Source organism: Dermacentor albipictus, chromosome 8 (assembly GCF_038994185.2).
Source record: "Dermacentor albipictus isolate Rhodes 1998 colony chromosome 8, USDA_Dalb.pri_finalv2, whole genome shotgun sequence".
NCBI classification, from domain to species: domain Eukaryota; kingdom Metazoa; phylum Arthropoda; class Arachnida; order Ixodida; family Ixodidae; genus Dermacentor; species Dermacentor albipictus.
The window spans coordinates 122,680,620-122,696,956 of record NC_091828.1 but is presented as its reverse complement, the minus strand read 5'-3'; the positions used below and the strand labels follow the sequence as shown (position 1 = coordinate 122,696,956).

General features: G+C 45.7%; 2 protein-coding genes across 3 annotated transcripts in view; one reads left to right on the top strand and one right to left on the bottom strand.

Moving 5' to 3' along the window:
- The window catches only part of LOC135913011 (beta-scruin-like), a 36,000-nt gene extending 28,492 nt beyond the window's left edge, over positions 1 to 7,508 (bottom strand). The window contains exons 1-4 of the mRNA XM_065445642.2: positions 7,325 to 7,508; positions 4,616 to 4,734; positions 3,612 to 3,728; positions 1,374 to 1,557 (exon numbers count right to left, since the gene is read on the bottom strand). Coding sequence (XP_065301714.1) covers positions 1,374 to 1,557; positions 3,612 to 3,728; positions 4,616 to 4,734; positions 7,325 to 7,410 — 506 coding nt within the window. The 5' untranslated portion in view covers positions 7,411 to 7,508. The remainder of the gene's footprint in view (positions 1 to 1,373; positions 1,558 to 3,611; positions 3,729 to 4,615; positions 4,735 to 7,324) is intronic.
- A 5,278-nt stretch (positions 7,509 to 12,786) lies between these two features.
- The window catches only part of LOC135913013 (uncharacterized), a 50,681-nt gene continuing 47,130 nt past the window's right edge, over positions 12,787 to 16,337 (top strand). The window contains exon 1 of one of the 2 annotated variants that reach the window (XM_065445646.2): positions 12,787 to 13,702. In XM_065445646.2, coding sequence (XP_065301718.1) covers positions 13,666 to 13,702 — 37 coding nt within the window. In that variant the 5' untranslated portion in view covers positions 12,787 to 13,665. The remainder of the gene's footprint in view (positions 13,703 to 16,337) is intronic. The other variant, XM_065445647.2, reaches the window with a different exon arrangement.

The window sequence follows — 16,337 nt, the reverse complement described above, 5'->3', positions numbered from 1 at the left end:
CAGTGTTACGTTACGAAATTAAAATTATTCTTTTTATCGTATTTAGGCCGCGTTGGCTCAATATAGTTTCCGGAAGCTTCTCATGCTAAATCTTTGGTTCCTTTAAAACTCAATGTAGTCTATTTTTTAAAATTAACTTGGCCCTAGCACACGTCGTCAAAATCCATATCACGACGAGCCACTGCAGGAAGTCCGAGGCGACATCGCTGCCCATCTTTCCTATTTTCGCTTTCTCTGGTTTGCCAAACCTCTACTCGCGGTATGGGAGCGGCATTTCTTGGTATTGTACGAAGGTTTCTTTTACTAGACTAACACAGGTGAAATCATTTGTCTATTTAGTGTCCCTTTAACACATAATCTGTACAAAGGTCTGAGTTCTTCACATGCGCGTTGCCTTCTGGGAGTTGCAGAAGTGGCCCACACAACCGTCCTTGCGTACCGAAAGCCGCACCCCTGCTTGCGCTCCTTTGTGCTCGTTTTCGATTCTGTTGTAGGGTTCGAGGCCGGCGTCCCCTAACTGTGGGCGCACAAAGATCTGAGACTATTCACGGCTATTCACGGCTATTCACGGCTATTCACGCGGTATTTGGGGTACGCTGACCTCCACTTATCTTACGCTAACCGTCTGCATCCCTTCTTTCTAGAGTTTCTCTATTTTGGCCGGCTTCGAGTGAAGTGCAGCTGCAAGATTAAGACGCCAACAAACACTGACACCGAGGACAACGTAGGGGAAATTACTTGTGCTTCATAAATGAAATAAAGCAACGATAAATCAATGAAGATGAAAATGGATGAAAAACAGATTGCCGCAAGTGGAGAACGATCCCACAACCTTCGCATTAAGCGATTGTTGTGGAATCGTTCCCTACCTGCGGCAAGTTGTTTTTTCATCCACTTTCATTTCCATTAAGTTAGCGTTTATTTCATTTATTACGCGAAGGTTGTGGGATCATTCCCCGCCGGTGGCAAGTTGTTTTTACATCCACTTTCATTTCCGTTAATTTATCGTGTCTTTATTTCATTTATTAGGCACGAGTAATTTCCCCTATGTTGTCCTTGGTGTCAGTGTTTGTTGGCTTCTTATGACATGACTAATAAAAATCGGGCCCTTCGGTTAACCCCTTTTCTTCGCGTGCAAGAGTAAGGCTATACTTAAATAAGTTCCGTGGCTTTACGTGCCAGACCAACGGTCTCATTACGAGTTACGCCGCATAGTGGAGTACTCACTCTCCAAAAAAGGGAGAGTGAGTTGTTGACAGTCGGCGTTCGTGTTGTCCACTTCTCTTCTCTTGTGTCCTGTCTGCACGCCTCACCATTTTTTGCATAATGAATCCTTACCAACTAGCTCGGCTTTCTGTCGTTCTAAGACTCACTCTCCCTTGTCGTCCTTGCCGCCGACGACCATGATCTTCTCGTGGACCACGGTGGCCCCGTGGCAGGCCCTGGCGTGGAGCATGTCGGCCGCCTTGTCCCATCGCTTCTCGCGAACGTGGAACTTGAACACCGAGCGCTGGGCGCGGGCCTCCCCTTTGCTCACGTCGGCGGGACTGTAGCCGCCTTGCGGTGAAACAGTGTTAAGCCGAGACTGCAGCAGACTTGCCGACATACAGCGCCACAACCACGCGACATGAAAGAATGAAACTGCAGAAGCGTTGGCCGTGTCTTTGCGCTGCTAAGCACGAGGTCGGGGATTCGAATACCGGCGACGGAGGCCGCATAACGATGGGGGCGGAATGCAAGGGCTAGCGTATCTTGCATCCCGCCTTCGACGTTCTTCACTTCTTGGAGAAGCGTTCTTCAGTTCTTGAAGAACGTTCAAGAACGTTTTTCGTTGTGCCTTCAGTTCTCCAACGTGCTTTTGGCGCATGTTGAACAAATGCAAGGGGGTCAAAATTGATTCGAGGCCATCGACTGACAACGTCCCTCATCCTACTGTGCAATTGCGAGACGTTAAACCCAGTAATTTTATTTTTAGCATGTTCAGTCACAATCTTTGAGACAGCGAACACGCACTGTGGGTCCATGCCACTCTAGTGAGCGGCTAGCACACTCTCGAAGTGTGTAGGTTTAGCGGATGCACTCCCTGATCGCGCTCGCGCGTTGACTCTGAAAGTCTACAGCCAGTTCGTAATCAACGCGCATGCGCGTCAGACCGCATGCGCCGACATGTCTGGATTCCATGCGGTGGTGGCGGTAGCAGACGACGTGGGAGAACAGCTAGGGAGTGCGTCCGCTAAACTCACTAACCACGAGAGTGCGCTAGCTGCCCGTCAGAGAGCTCTGCATGCACCATGTGCCACGCGCTCCCGTGTTCGCTGTAACAAAGTTAGGGACTGTAACACAAAGAACAGAAAACTTACAACTGCAGCGTTTGTTCCCGAGACTGTGCAATAAATACTGACAAGGAAATAAAAATAAAAGGAGGCGGCGGAAGGTAGATTGCTCATCAGTGGCCATACCATGTACTATCACGTGACACCCCGGCAACGCATGACCCTGCAGGGAAACCGGCGGAACGAAACTGCATCGCGTGGTAAGGGTCATGTAATAGCACTCGGTATAGGCGGTGATGGGCAATCTAAATAATTTCCTTCACTGGAAGGTTGTGTCCAATTGATTGTTTTTTATAACAGGTTCGAAAGGATGGGCTTGGCTAATGGTACGTGTTTAAGAGAGTTATCGGTGCCTCGTGCCACCTCAACCATGCTATTGATATCATCAAAATTCGTAATTTTTTTTTCTTGGCACAACAGAGTGTGCACCCACCTAGACTTCACGCACTGCTTTGGTTCACGTGTGCTTCCGCACCTTCCTCATCAATATCCAGATAGCACAAAATAGATACATATCTTTTTGTATTCAAGCTAAAGGAAAGACGGGTTCGAAGAAGTCAAAAGCATGAAGGATGCGATTCGGTTGGAGATCAAAATGTTTACAACCGTTGCTACACCTAATGGTCGAGTACTTGGTGAAGTACACGGATATCAAAATCCCCTTTAGAGATTGTTTAGTGCCTATGGTGTTGTGTGACTGAGTTCGGCGTCGTAGGTTCAATCTTGACAGCGGCGCCAGCATTACCATGTGGGTGCATAAAAAAAAAACGCTCGTGTGCCGTGCATTGTTTGTCCATGTCAAAATTAATTCAGGATTTCTCTACTACGACATGCTTTATATCAAATCGTGGTTTTGATACGTAATGTCATTGAAGTTAATACTTTTTGTAACATCTTGGGATAGCAGATTAGCAGATATACGACCGATTTTACCCTCTGATAATATTGCGCAGATTTTTTTGTTTTTTTTATAACGTCTTCAAGTCTTGGAGGAAGTCTTGGCGGACTCTCTACAGGAAACTCTAGGCAGACCGCCAAGCAGTGCCTCGCATCAACACATGTCTGACGGCGTGGACATGCCGACAAAGTTTCCAGGAAGTTTCCGCGTTGTCCCAAGCGTTTGATTTCGTCTTGATGAAGCCGTGCAGCGGTAATCCTGTATCGCTTTTGGGCTAGCTGAGTAGCGTCTCTCTGTACGTCGAGAGTGTGGAACAATAGTAGTGCCAACTATGCAAATATCTACCATTTTGCCGAGAAATGTTTTCGTCCGTTTCATACCGAAGACGTAGATGCAGCCGGCGTAATAAACAACGGCGTGGTAGTGCCGCGGCTCGGGCAGAGGTTGAAAGGTGAGCCATTGATTCAGCTGGGGCTTGAACACGTACGTCGACTTTCCTGCATTGCAATGAGCGCCCCTTATCGACCAGAGTATTTCAATTTCAATTTCAATTTCAATTTTATTTTGCCATCTTACAATACAGATGGAGGGGTTGCAGAAAAAAGCTACACCAGGACAGCTTGACAAGTCTGCAAACCTAAAGTTCAGCAGGGAGGCAGTACTGGAACTCGTACAAAAAGCAAACAAACAGATAAGTATATAAAGTAATCACTAAAGTATACACGAAACAGCAATACGTGCACACAAGTAAACTCAAGCCATGTTATTTAAACACATAATATGAAGCTCCTCGCGCGAACAAGAAAACAAATCGAAATTTATGAGGCTATCACCATTAAGAAGAGATGGAATAATATAGTGAAGGCGTTCTTGTCCAAGTTTAAGTCGAGGTGTCGGTACTATCCATTCCTCGCCATGTCTTGTTGGATAGCTTAACATTTTTTTTCTTTAGTTTAGTTTTCGTAGAATATATCACTGAAAAGGAAGAGCGTCTTTTTAAAGATATTTACTTGCACGGTTCCTAAGCAACTGGGAGAAGCTCCGCACGCGAGTGGTGTGAGATCTTGTTATCCTTTCGAGTTATTAGAAACGTGACGCTTCTGGCATAAGCATATTTAACGATCTTTGCAAAGACAACTGCAACCTAACTGCGAAGGTAACGCTAAATTTCTCAGCACCTAACAACAAATTTCAATGCAGATAAAATGACGTAAGGCGTCACCGAGCTAATTTTAGGTGACGTAAAGCCAACCATATCCCTTATAGTAGACGACGCTTATTGCTTCTCTCGTGCTCTGAGTTCGTTTTATCTGGGAAGGCACGTCATATCTAAAGATTACGTGAAGACGACATCCTAATCTCAGACAGAAACTACGCGTCGCACCGGCCGAGACGTCGTCAGGCTCCTGGAGGTTGATGCCGCCTAGGATGACGACGACGGCCGAGTCCGAGTTCTGCACCTTGCCCACCAGCGACACCTCCTGGAGCTCCTCCCTGGCACTCCTGCGAAAGTGCTTGCTCAGCAAAGCGCTCGTTGGGCGTAGAGCCTACGGTGACGCACTGTGACGTCACGCTTGAAATGCACGACAGGCGTCGAGCACGCTTATTAGCGATGCTCGGCAATAATAAATAATAATAATAATAATAATAATAATAATAATAATAATAATAATGTTTATTGCCACAAAATATACAAAACAACACAAGCAGGCCGGTCTAAGCCTCAGTTGGCTTGTAGGACCGTGCCAATGAATGTGATAGACAAAGCAAAAAAATATAATAATAATAATAATAATAATAATAATAATAATAATAATAATAATAATAATAATAATAATAATAATAATAATAATAATAGTCACGGAAAGAGCAAAGTGTTCGTCCGGGCTAGTTCGTAATCCATGCTTATTACTGTTTCAGCGCAGAATCTACAAAAAAAGCACACAGATCTGGATACCCGGCAATGAACGTTAGATGGAAGTTAGCGTCTGTCCTGTTCGTGTATCTTAGTTCTTTTTTGTTGTTGTTGATTCTGTGCAAGACGGTAATAGGTATAACGACCCGCCGTGGTTGCTCAGTGGCTATGGTGTTAGGCTGCTGAGAACGAGGTCACGGGATCGAATCCCGGCCACGGCGGCCGCATTTCGGTGGGGGCGAAATGCGAAAACACCCGTGTACTTAGATTTAGGTGCACGTTAAAGAACCCCAGGTGGTCGATATTTCCGGAGTCCTCCACTACGGCGTGCCTCATAATCAGAAAGTGGTTTTGGCACGTAAAACCCCATAATTTAATTTTTTAATATTATTAGGTATCAGGAAAAGTTCTGGTATCATCAATCATCAATCTATGACGCACAATTAATGAAGCAATAAAGGAGAAAACATTTTCATGGTAGAACCCTCGAGCTCTCCATTGCAACGTCGGCCTATTGAAGCCGAAACCGCAATTGTACATCCGTGCTAGCGTTCTACCTACTCGCTGTCCAGTCTAGACGCACACCAACTGTATTATTGAACTTAACGGATACGCTGCAACGTCACACATAACAGGATACGCTTCACGCCAGCACACCCCTGAAGAAGCCGCTGCATGACGTCTACCGACAGCCAACTAATTCATCTCTCTCTTTACACTTGAGCTCTTCCGCCCCACACAATATCCGTCCTCCTATCGCCTATGTGGAGCAGAGCCCACAGTACACCACTCTGCCTCGGAATGCCCGTACACTCCGGGATACCCACCCATTCACCTGCTCACATCCTCTTCCTATAAGATACTGCGCTGACCAGGGGAGGTATTCTGTAAGAGTCCACCTAGTGGTTCAGAAGAACTTCAGTTTGGCCTGGTTGGTGATTCGTGCTTATCATATTGACCTCAAATAGAGACGGGGACAGCGGAAGAGAACACAAAAACGACACGGGCAATTTCGTGTTTTCATTTCGCGCATCAATATTTTGTATCATGATTATATAGGCACATGGTTTATATTAGGAAGAGAACGCTGTGAGTAGCGTAGTTGCTGCGCAGAATCTGTTTCGTGCGGCACGCTGCAAACGGAGCAACTTGTGGCGCGACTGCCTCGCTAATCGGGAGATCTCGAGAGGCAGCGCGTGGGTGACGTTCGGGAGCGCCGCACGTCAGTCGCCGCAGACAGACCTCCGCTCATACAGCGCTTTGTTTCCGCACAGACGACGCGCGCTACTATGGCGCCGCATCGCAGCCATCGTCGGCACACAGGCCGTCTTGCGCGGAACTACGCTTTCATTCTCATGCTTTCGTTCAACCAACGACGAGAACGGCCCTTCGTCGCGGGGAAATCGTGCCATCGGTGTCAGCAGCGACAACACCCAAGGGAGAGTCACATCGAGCCTTACTCGTAGCCACGCGTCATCGCCCCTTGCAGAAGTAGTGATTCCCGTCGCACACGCTGGTACATCGGACTGACCGCAGCAGATGAGGCAGCGGACGAGCGTAGCCCTTCCCACCTCACGCCACCCAGACCCCCCTTCGGAAGCGTAGATGAGATCGCCCACGCGGCTGCGGATGCCGTGGCCGCCGGCAACTCAGCACATGCGCAGGAGGCCGTCTGCCCTTCGCTCCTCCTCCACTTTCCGCCTCATGCCTTCACTGTAGCCTCCTCCTCCCCTTTCCTCCTCGCGCTCTCTTCTTTCTTCTCCCGCTGCGCTCCTCGTCCGCTTTCATCTTTCACTGTGCTTGTTCGCTCAGTTACGAGATACGACGCCGAGGCAAGCCGACGCTCGACGCAGGAACGGGTGCCTAAGAGCTGCGCTCTAAAACACAGCACAGTAACACACGTGCTATCACAAGTGCACTAACAGGAAAGTTAATAATAGAGTCTCATTGAGGCCTGTATCCCGAAGGAGAGTGCTATAAGCACTTTAACAGGGCGCACTTGAGATTCCGGACGTCTCCACGGATCCAAGAAAGACCCCCAGCTGGAGTCGCGTGTCGTATGTTTGAAGCGTGCCTCAAAAGATCTCTCATGTTTGTGAAGCGACTACATAAGTAAACCGAGTGACAAAGACACTTGGTTTGCTCCTAACCGTGATAAAAGCATAAACATACGCTCACCTGCCGTCTTTTTTTGCAGGCGAGGACGACCTACTGCCACTCTCCTCGGGTCCCGAAGCGGTAGGCCGCTTGCCCCAGCCAAACATCGTGGCACCCGGCTACCAGGAGGACCGGAGGGCTCACCACATGCTCACCGCCGTCCGACTGTCGCTCGGCGTGCTACTTCTTCGTCTTCGTCTTCTTCCTTCAAATTTCGGCACGTGCCCACGGGGGGGGGGGGAGGTAATTGGCCATGGTTATCAGTGGAAACATAATATGAACTTCTTGCTTCCTGTTAACTTACTGATCTGTACTATTCATATTTAATAAATAGTAAACATAAATTACTTTCTGTTTTCGTTTCTTGAGTAGTGGTCATGCCAATTATGACGGAGAGGCTATCTTATGAAAATAACGCGATCCAGTGTTAATAACCAGGAAAATGTGCTTAACACGAGGGTCTCCCAGTCGCAATGACGTACTCATGTGCTATCTAACACACTTCCTTTCGGGCTCGGCCGCGGGTACTTGCCCCGAAAGATAAAATGTCAACCGCCGAGAGAGGAAGTCTCAAACGCGATAGGGGCGGCTCTAAGTAGGCCTTTCCTTCGGAATTACATTTTTGGCAAAATAGGAGGAAATGGTCGAGTGATTCTATACTCCCACGTGATGCAGAAAGGTTCGATGGTGCGAAACCACACCATGGTGTGGGTTGGCACCATCATTATAACCCACACGGTGGTACGTACCCACAGATTAGAACGTTAGACATGATTGGCATTATTCATGCACACGACACAGTCCTTAATATATCACGCATCATTATTTTACAGCGAAGCTGTCTACGGCTATGATCCCAGAATTTATTCGTGGCGGAACGTCGACAGAGAACTATCATCGTCTATGGCTCATACCCCCAAATGCAGTGGATCATACCACCGTAAGGCAGAGGCTACAACCACTCAGCAAATTGAAGCGAACAGTGCATACATTCTTTGAAATCCCGCATACAACACACAGAACAGCATACGTTTCAGTAAGGAACAAACCCAAAACAAGCATTCGAATCACAAAATTTATGATAAGGCGCTCCTGCGCCTACATGCAATGCGAAGCACGCAGCGCACCCCGCATACGCTTCCCGGTAAAGATCACTGTTTCGCAAGCTGCCGCTGCGACGGCAGCTTGACTGTAGCATACGAAGCAGGAAGTGACGTAACTACACTTTCGTACGTAAAAGAAGAACCCGCCCAGCAATTGGTTTGTGTTGTGACAATGCTATGGGAAGGCCACATATAGTGAGGACTCCCGAAAAGCACCGTGCATATGAGGACCGGCGAATTTATTTTCTCTCAGGTCCACTCTTTGCAGGTGCATGAAGTAGCGGCACAAGCCAAGTCACAGGCCGTCGAAACGTCTTAAGGTAATAATGAGCTAAAGTACATCTGAACGTCGCCACATGAATAATTTCAATCTGCGCCGCAATGGGTAATGGTAATTCACTGTCCAGCCACCTTCACAGCGTGAACTGGAGGCAATTTTTTTTACCTAATTTTTAATCTTTCCTTTGCATTTTTGAAGTTCTTGTAGTTATATATCGGCCGACTTTTTTACCGTGCCTCGTTGTGGTCACGTGCCATACTCAGCAATTGCAGTGATAACACAGCCATTAGCCGCACGTTATTTTCATCTTAAGTATACTAAGAACATTAATGTGTCCATGTGTTCTTACTCACACAGGGATGTACGCATCGCCATAAAGAAATTCATTGTTGAATCTAAACGACTTCATTCTCGATCGTATCAATCATGTCATTATTTCGAAAGTGCCGCGTTTTTAAACACACACACACACACACACACACACACACACACACACACACACACACACACACACACACACACATATATATATATATATATATATATATATATATATATATATATATATATATATATATATATATATATATATATATATATATATATATATATATATATATATATATTCTTTATTTTTCCATGTTCGGTTAGATTACCATTCACTGAGTCATCCTATATTTTACTCACCTTAACTTATTGATCATGATTATGGATTTCAAACTTTATTCGCTTAGCATATGCGTAAAATGTGCCCGACTCTTAATTAGCCAATCCCCGCGAGCGGGTATGAGCCAAGCACTTTAAGGTCGTCGTCGTCGTCGTCATCATCATCATCATCATCATCATCATCACGTGTTGCTGTTGCTTTGCACCTTTGTTACACTCTTAGTGCGCACTCCTCGTCACTATGCTTCACACGTTCATTTTGATTTCACACCCATACAACTTGCCTGCGCCACTGGAATGGCGTCAACCTGTCTCGCCTCAACGAGCCGACGATGCAAACATATCGTGGTATTGGCTATGCTTCAACGATTGTATCACTGCGAGGAATCGATCCTACAGCAAAAAGAAAAGGAAGAAAGGAAGGAATCTTAATATACTTTAGTATAGTCGAAATTCGGACTTATTGGTTCGTAACCTTCGCGTTGTGTAGCACAGAGGTATGGACCACCCGCCGTGGTTGCTCAGTGGCTATGGTGTCGGGCTGCTGAGCACGAAATCGCGGGATCGAATCTCGGCCGCGGCGGCCGCATTTCGATGGGGGCGAAATGCGAAAATACCCGTGTACTTAGATTTAGGAGCACGTTAAAGAACCTCAGGTGGTCGAAACTTCCGGAGTCGTCCAGTACGGCGTGCCTCATAATCAAAAAGTGCTTTTGGCACGTAAAACCTCATACCTTAATTAATTAGGAGGTAAGGACAAGACGGCACACAAAGCTCAAACTACCAACAAAAATTTATTTTTCCAGAGCCCAATTTTATACGCCCGCGCAATGCCTCCACGCATGCGGAAATCACTGCCTCCTAAGAAAAACAAGTTCCTTTCCGGATAGGTTAAAGGCTGATTATGCACTAAGCATCTAGTCTGACATCATTTTCAGCCTCAATGATTTCACTTGTGAACGTGTCATGCATGAAGCTTACAACGGCGCATGGGTCACACTGAACAATGGTTCACATTCACAGAATTTACAATGAATACCGAGCCCACCCATGGCGTGCATTTTTCACATTGGTATTGTGTTTTCTAAGTCTATCATTAAGGCACTTACCCGTCAGCCCGATATACTTACCGCAATAGAGGATGACCCATTAACGACATTACCAGTGCAGAGAACGACGCGGATTCTGTGTTTCTTTTCACACATCTTTGGTTTCTCATCGCCGTAGTTACGGCGGCAGGGCCTAAGAAGCTTCTGAGGGGCAGAAAACATTGCTTGTACTTTTGATTTTTCTGCTACTTTTCAGCTAATGGAATATCTTGCGGTAATGCTGTATAAGAGCTATGTTCTTTAGTTTATCCGCTGGAGGCTGCTCTGCGGCTTGCGGATGACGACCGAATAGCATACATAAAACGATTTTTTTAATTTTTGTTCATGACTACCTTGCTTTCTTTTGACAGTGACTCGAACGCTAACTGGTTGCGCGCCCTTAGTATGCTGTCTCACTTCAGTGAAAGCTGTAGCCCCTTAACCCTCGCACATGAGCAGCGATAAATTTTTGTAACTGAATTCCTTGACAGCTTATTAATTGTCCACCCTAATCGTCTTTGCTGGCACTATTAACCACGTTGCAATAAGCCTCTCTTGCCTTACAACTGGGCACTAAATTATGGGAACATGAATTATCAGCTAGTTTAAATAATCAGTCAGAGCGGCTGTCAGAGGCCGGCTATTCTTTGCATGTGCAAACCTCAGTTGTTGAAGCCTTGCTCAAAAAACTTCGTCATCCGGCTACCAACCAATAAGTAGACTCCAGAGGACAAACCAAAGAGCCTAGGTGCTATACCATATTACCACAAGATGTTCCGTAATCTGGAGGAAAAAAAAGAAATAGCAGAATGATCAAAACAACAAGTAGTTGACGCAGCCCCCCGGAAACTTCTAGCCCTCTGTCACCCCAACTACGGCGATAGGAGACCAAAATAGTGTGAAAGGAAACACAAAAACACCTTCGCTTCTTGCACTAGCAATGTCGCCTATGGGATCACTCTCTCTTGCGGTAAGAAGTATATCGCGTAGACGGGCGAGTGCCTTAATGAAAGACTTAGAAAACACAATAAAAATGTCAAAAATGCACGTGGTGTGTGGCTCGCTATTCATTGTAATGCCATCTTCGACTGGTCGTTTCTGAGCGCTCTGGAGCGCTCTCGCGAGCGGTGTTGTCTTCGGCTGGTTGAAAGAGGGTGCCCGCCCTGCGTTCGGCTGGTTCTTCTCGATTGCTCTCCTCCACCTTCGAGCGCTCTGAGGCGCTCCGAGCCCTGTCGTCGGAGCAGTCGTCGAAATTGAAACGTCATCGCAGAGCCGCGTCGCTGCTGTTGGCGACGGCCCACCGTAACCTAGGCAACCTAGGCCACTGCGACGAACGCTCGTCCCGCCGGCGCGTCCGCCGGTTTTCCCGGCAGCGCCGGGAGCTTTCGATAAGCGAAACATCTGACGTTGGTAGTAGTCACGTGGTTTAGCATCTGCCATTGCCTCCTCCGAGAGCGAGTCGCACGTTTGGCTTGCGCGCTCGTCCTCTACCTCTGAGCTCGGGGAACGCCGGATCTGCCCGACTCTGCTTCGGGGGATGGAAGCGACCAGCCGAAGATAGCATAAGTCATATGGATGTGAACCACTGTTCAGCGCATGAGCCATCTTAAGCTTCAAGCACGACAAGCTAACAAGAGCAATCATTCAGGCTGAAAATATGTTGAGATTAGTTCCTGTGTGCATAGGCATCTCGTCTGGTACTCTTCCTGATAAGGAACTTTTTTTTTTTTAGGAGGCAATAATTTGCACATGCGTGGTGGCTTTGTGCAAGCGTATAAAATTGTGCTCTGGAAAAATAAGCCTCAGTTCGTAGTTAGCGCTTTGTGCGTAGACTTGCCCTCCGGCTAAAACCTGCATGCAAGGAATGTTTGATGTAATAAAGTTAACAAGAAAATCTAAAGGCATTTTTAACTTTTATGTAGAGAGTAAATTGTTCAGGACTGAGAGAGGAGTTTTTCGTAGTTGTGGAATGTAGTCACGGAGGCCTTCAGTTCGTCCTCTGTGAGGGACGTCTTCAGGAAGTGAAACGAATACCCGGAGCTTCGGAATGCTTTATCTCTCCTAATTTGCGTCACTATCTGCGTATTCGGAATTTGCTCTTTGGCGTCGCTTTGTTTAGCTCGAAGCCGCCTACGCGCTCCCTTCAGAACACGTCGAGAGAGATTAAAAAAAGAAAAAAAAGGAGGCAAAACAGAAAACGCACGCGAAGAAAAGCTTCCGATATCCGGCATTACGAGCGGAAGCTCTCAACGGCATCCGCTGACGTCAGCTGTGTCACTGGGGCAGAATACGTCTGTCCTGTTTGTTCCTTATTTCTTACATACATTTCTGTTGTCGCTCGATGGCGAAGTATCAGCAAGGCTGTTTTTACGCTAAGGTCACCAGGCACGCTACTTCGCGCCCCATAGAAACACATGCTTTCGCGAACGTACGAACTTGGGAGGCCTTCGCTCTCCCGTATGGTTGCTGAAACAGCCGTCCCGTGACCGTAACCGCCGCCATGACGCAAAGAAACAGTCGCGAGTGACGTCTGCTACGCCTCTGACAGGTGCTCGCGCCACGTGAGTCTCTCGCAGCCAATAGCAATGGCGCGTGCAAACAGCGCGAGTGAAGACTCATCGCCTCGCGTTTCTGCCAGTTTGTACAGCCGGCGAGAGCACCGCTGTGAGGGTCCTGCTTAATTTTGTCGGCGAAAGCTTTTTTTCCGTCGGCAACAGCGGCACGTTTTATAGCAGACGGCGTTTCGTAAGCGCTTCCCTTGCTTGCTGTTCTGCCGTGAGCTGCGCTAACTTTGGTGCTCTTTTTTTTTGTTTTGTGAACTCGTTGTTCAGTGCAGCTGGGCTTGACCGCTGACTCTGGGAAGTTTCCCCCGTTTCGTCTTGTAAACACATTACTCTGGACTTTGGCTTCCACGGGCTAGAACGTCGTTGTTTCGCCCGGCGAAACAACCGTTTACGATTCTCAGTTCCGGGAGGCTTCTCCTGGCATTGATCGGGTTTGCTTCGACAAGCCTTGTGCGGGTCAGGACTTCATGAGCTACTGAGTAATACAGAGGATTCTTTAACGGCGCCTGGAACTTTATTTCGTTGTGCTCAAGCGCTCAGGCCAAGAGCTGTGTTCTTTCGCACTGGCGTCATGACGACAGACTGTGCTTCGTCGGCAACAGCTGAACCCTGCCTGGAGGACTGATCTCAAGGAACGTACCTTACACGGGTAGCATCTGCAATGATCGTCGCACGTCCAAGCAAGGCTGGTGGTAAGTGTAAGTTGCTTTCCTTTTTTTCTTTCGCCTTAACAATCATGTCCGTCTGTTAGTAAACGAAAAAGAATGGCTTCCGAACTATGACAAATATAGCAATGACAATGCAGAATCGTGCATCAAGAACAGGAAATGTGGACCATGTGGACCATCAGGAAATGTGGACCATCACGTTTAGGCCATATTCTGCATACTTTTTTCACGTAGTATGCTAAATGTAACGGAAAACGCTTACGCACGAACTTGTAAAATGAGACGACAGAACTTTGGAAACTTGCGCAAGCACAATTTTTTCACATCGGTTGGGAAGAGGCGGATATTGTTTGCACGACATATGGCAATGCAACATAGACAACAGAGAAAGCTTCATTAGTTAGCTTTAAATATTCATATTGAGCACATGTCCTTGTTACGGAACTGAAGCAGAGCAGTCGGTAATTGTCCCATTACATGAGCAAAAACTTGTGCCGATAGCACTAATTCCAAAAGATGCGTGTTCGGTGCTGACGTATTTCGCCATAAAGTTTAGGTACGTATTTCTCAAAAATTTGTACTGCAGGTACAGGGTTTCTGCCATGTGGATATTATCACGGCCTTAATTCCGCAATTAGGACGTGCCCAAAGATTGTATTAGTGAAACTGTGTTAATTAGCTAACGTGACACTGCGATTTGCCATGCGATTAAGTTCTTTTTCAAGCATTATAGCTCAGTATGTGACGCAACTGCGTTATCTACATCAGATGAGTTTTGGCGAGTCTGCTTTTACCAAAAAGCGTCACCTAATTTGCCAAAATCTTAACAGGGCACGTGCGCTGTTTAAAAAAAAATCGGTTCATTCGCTCTTCCCGATTGTGTTCCATTAAACATTGGCGTATGGAATCCGACAAATCAAGAACGAGGCGGAACGTGTACAAATTGTTATTTAAGAACGTAACTGACCACCATATATATTCGGGAAACTGCACATTGAGGAACGGGCATGCTTGACGTCACTTTTCTTTGTTTTTCCCTTTTTTTTGGTCAAAATGTGTATTAGCAAAGCCACAAGTTTTGATAGATCACGGATGTCAAATTGCTCTTATGTCACTGATGTTCGCCACTCCTTCCTGACGACAGGACGTTAAGACGGGTCTCTGTTGTCCTGCCCCGTTGCGGGGTAACCCTCACCAAAGCAAAGTATCAACAATGGTTAGTGTGGCAAAATGGGCGTGTTTGTACATATTCGAATAGATCATTCACAAAAATGTTGTTGGAAAGTTCAGCGCTCCTTCATGTCGTCTCGCCTCTGTCCATGTTTTTTTTTCTTTTGTACTGTTGCCTTTTCAAGTTAACAAAAGTGAACTCGGTGGCCAGGTGCGCATGCCATTTTGCCCAAAGTACGGCAGTCACTCATAGCCAAAGAGACGAGTGAACACTGTACATAATAGCATCAATGGAGAGAAAGCCAGCTATAAAACAATATTGAGCAGCAAAAACGAAATCAAATGACTTTTATATTTCAGAAAGGCAGCGGCCATACGGCTCTAAGCCGCCACATGAGGATGTTTGAGAACACGTAGGTGTGGGAGAGATTTTTACAGATGAAGACTCGTGCCCAGAGCCTGGCAATTGTGCAGAAACCATCGCGAATACTTTGTTAGAATGTCTGAGTACCTATGTTTTACTAGAATGTCGGAGCGCCCATATTATGTTAGAATGTCAAAGTGTCCTACCAGTGGTAAAATAACTTGTCTCATCAGCAGTGGAAGCAGAAACCGAGGCTTCAGTAGCATGGCAATATAAATGAAACTGGGGCTGTGAAGACTAGTAGAATACAGCTGTGAGGTCGTTGGCTCAATAAAACTGACATTATATGCTCTGAGTGATGCAGCGTACAATATAATGATGTTTAAATATGTAAATGCATCAGAGAGTTTTCAAGAACGACCGTAGGCTGTTAAGGGGTTACTACTACTACTACTACTACTACTACTACCACTACTACTAACAATAATAATAATAATAATAATAATAATAATAATAATAATAATAATAATAATAATAATAATAATAATAATAATAATAATAATAATAATAATAATAATAATAATAATAATAATAATAATAACATTATTATTATTATTATTATTATTATTATTATTATTATTATTATTATTATTATTATTATTATTATTATTATTATTATTATTATTATTATTATTATTATTATTATTATTAGGTGGCCCCAGCTAACTATGCAAGAACCTCACATTGATATGTTTCTGAACATCAATCAAATGCTTTCCGCTTTTTGAATTGAAAAGCAATTTTTTGTAATGCTTTTCAAATAGATCTGTTCAATTGGTCGGTTGTTTTAACCAGACGCTTTTCTCCGTCGAATAGTGCTAGGACAGCTCGAAGCAGATCTATTTCAACGAAGACCCAACGTACCCGTGTGGCAGTGGTAAAACAACTTGTTTCATCAGCAGTTTGCTTCAGACGATAATCAAAAGCCATGTCAACTAAGTCGCATTATTTTACGTTACTTTATTTTGTTTCAGCAAACGAAAATGCACCAAGCAGCGTCTCCATACTAAAGTGATTAGCCGTTATGGAAAATAAATTGCCTGAGATAATTGCCCCATAAGAGGTCCGACA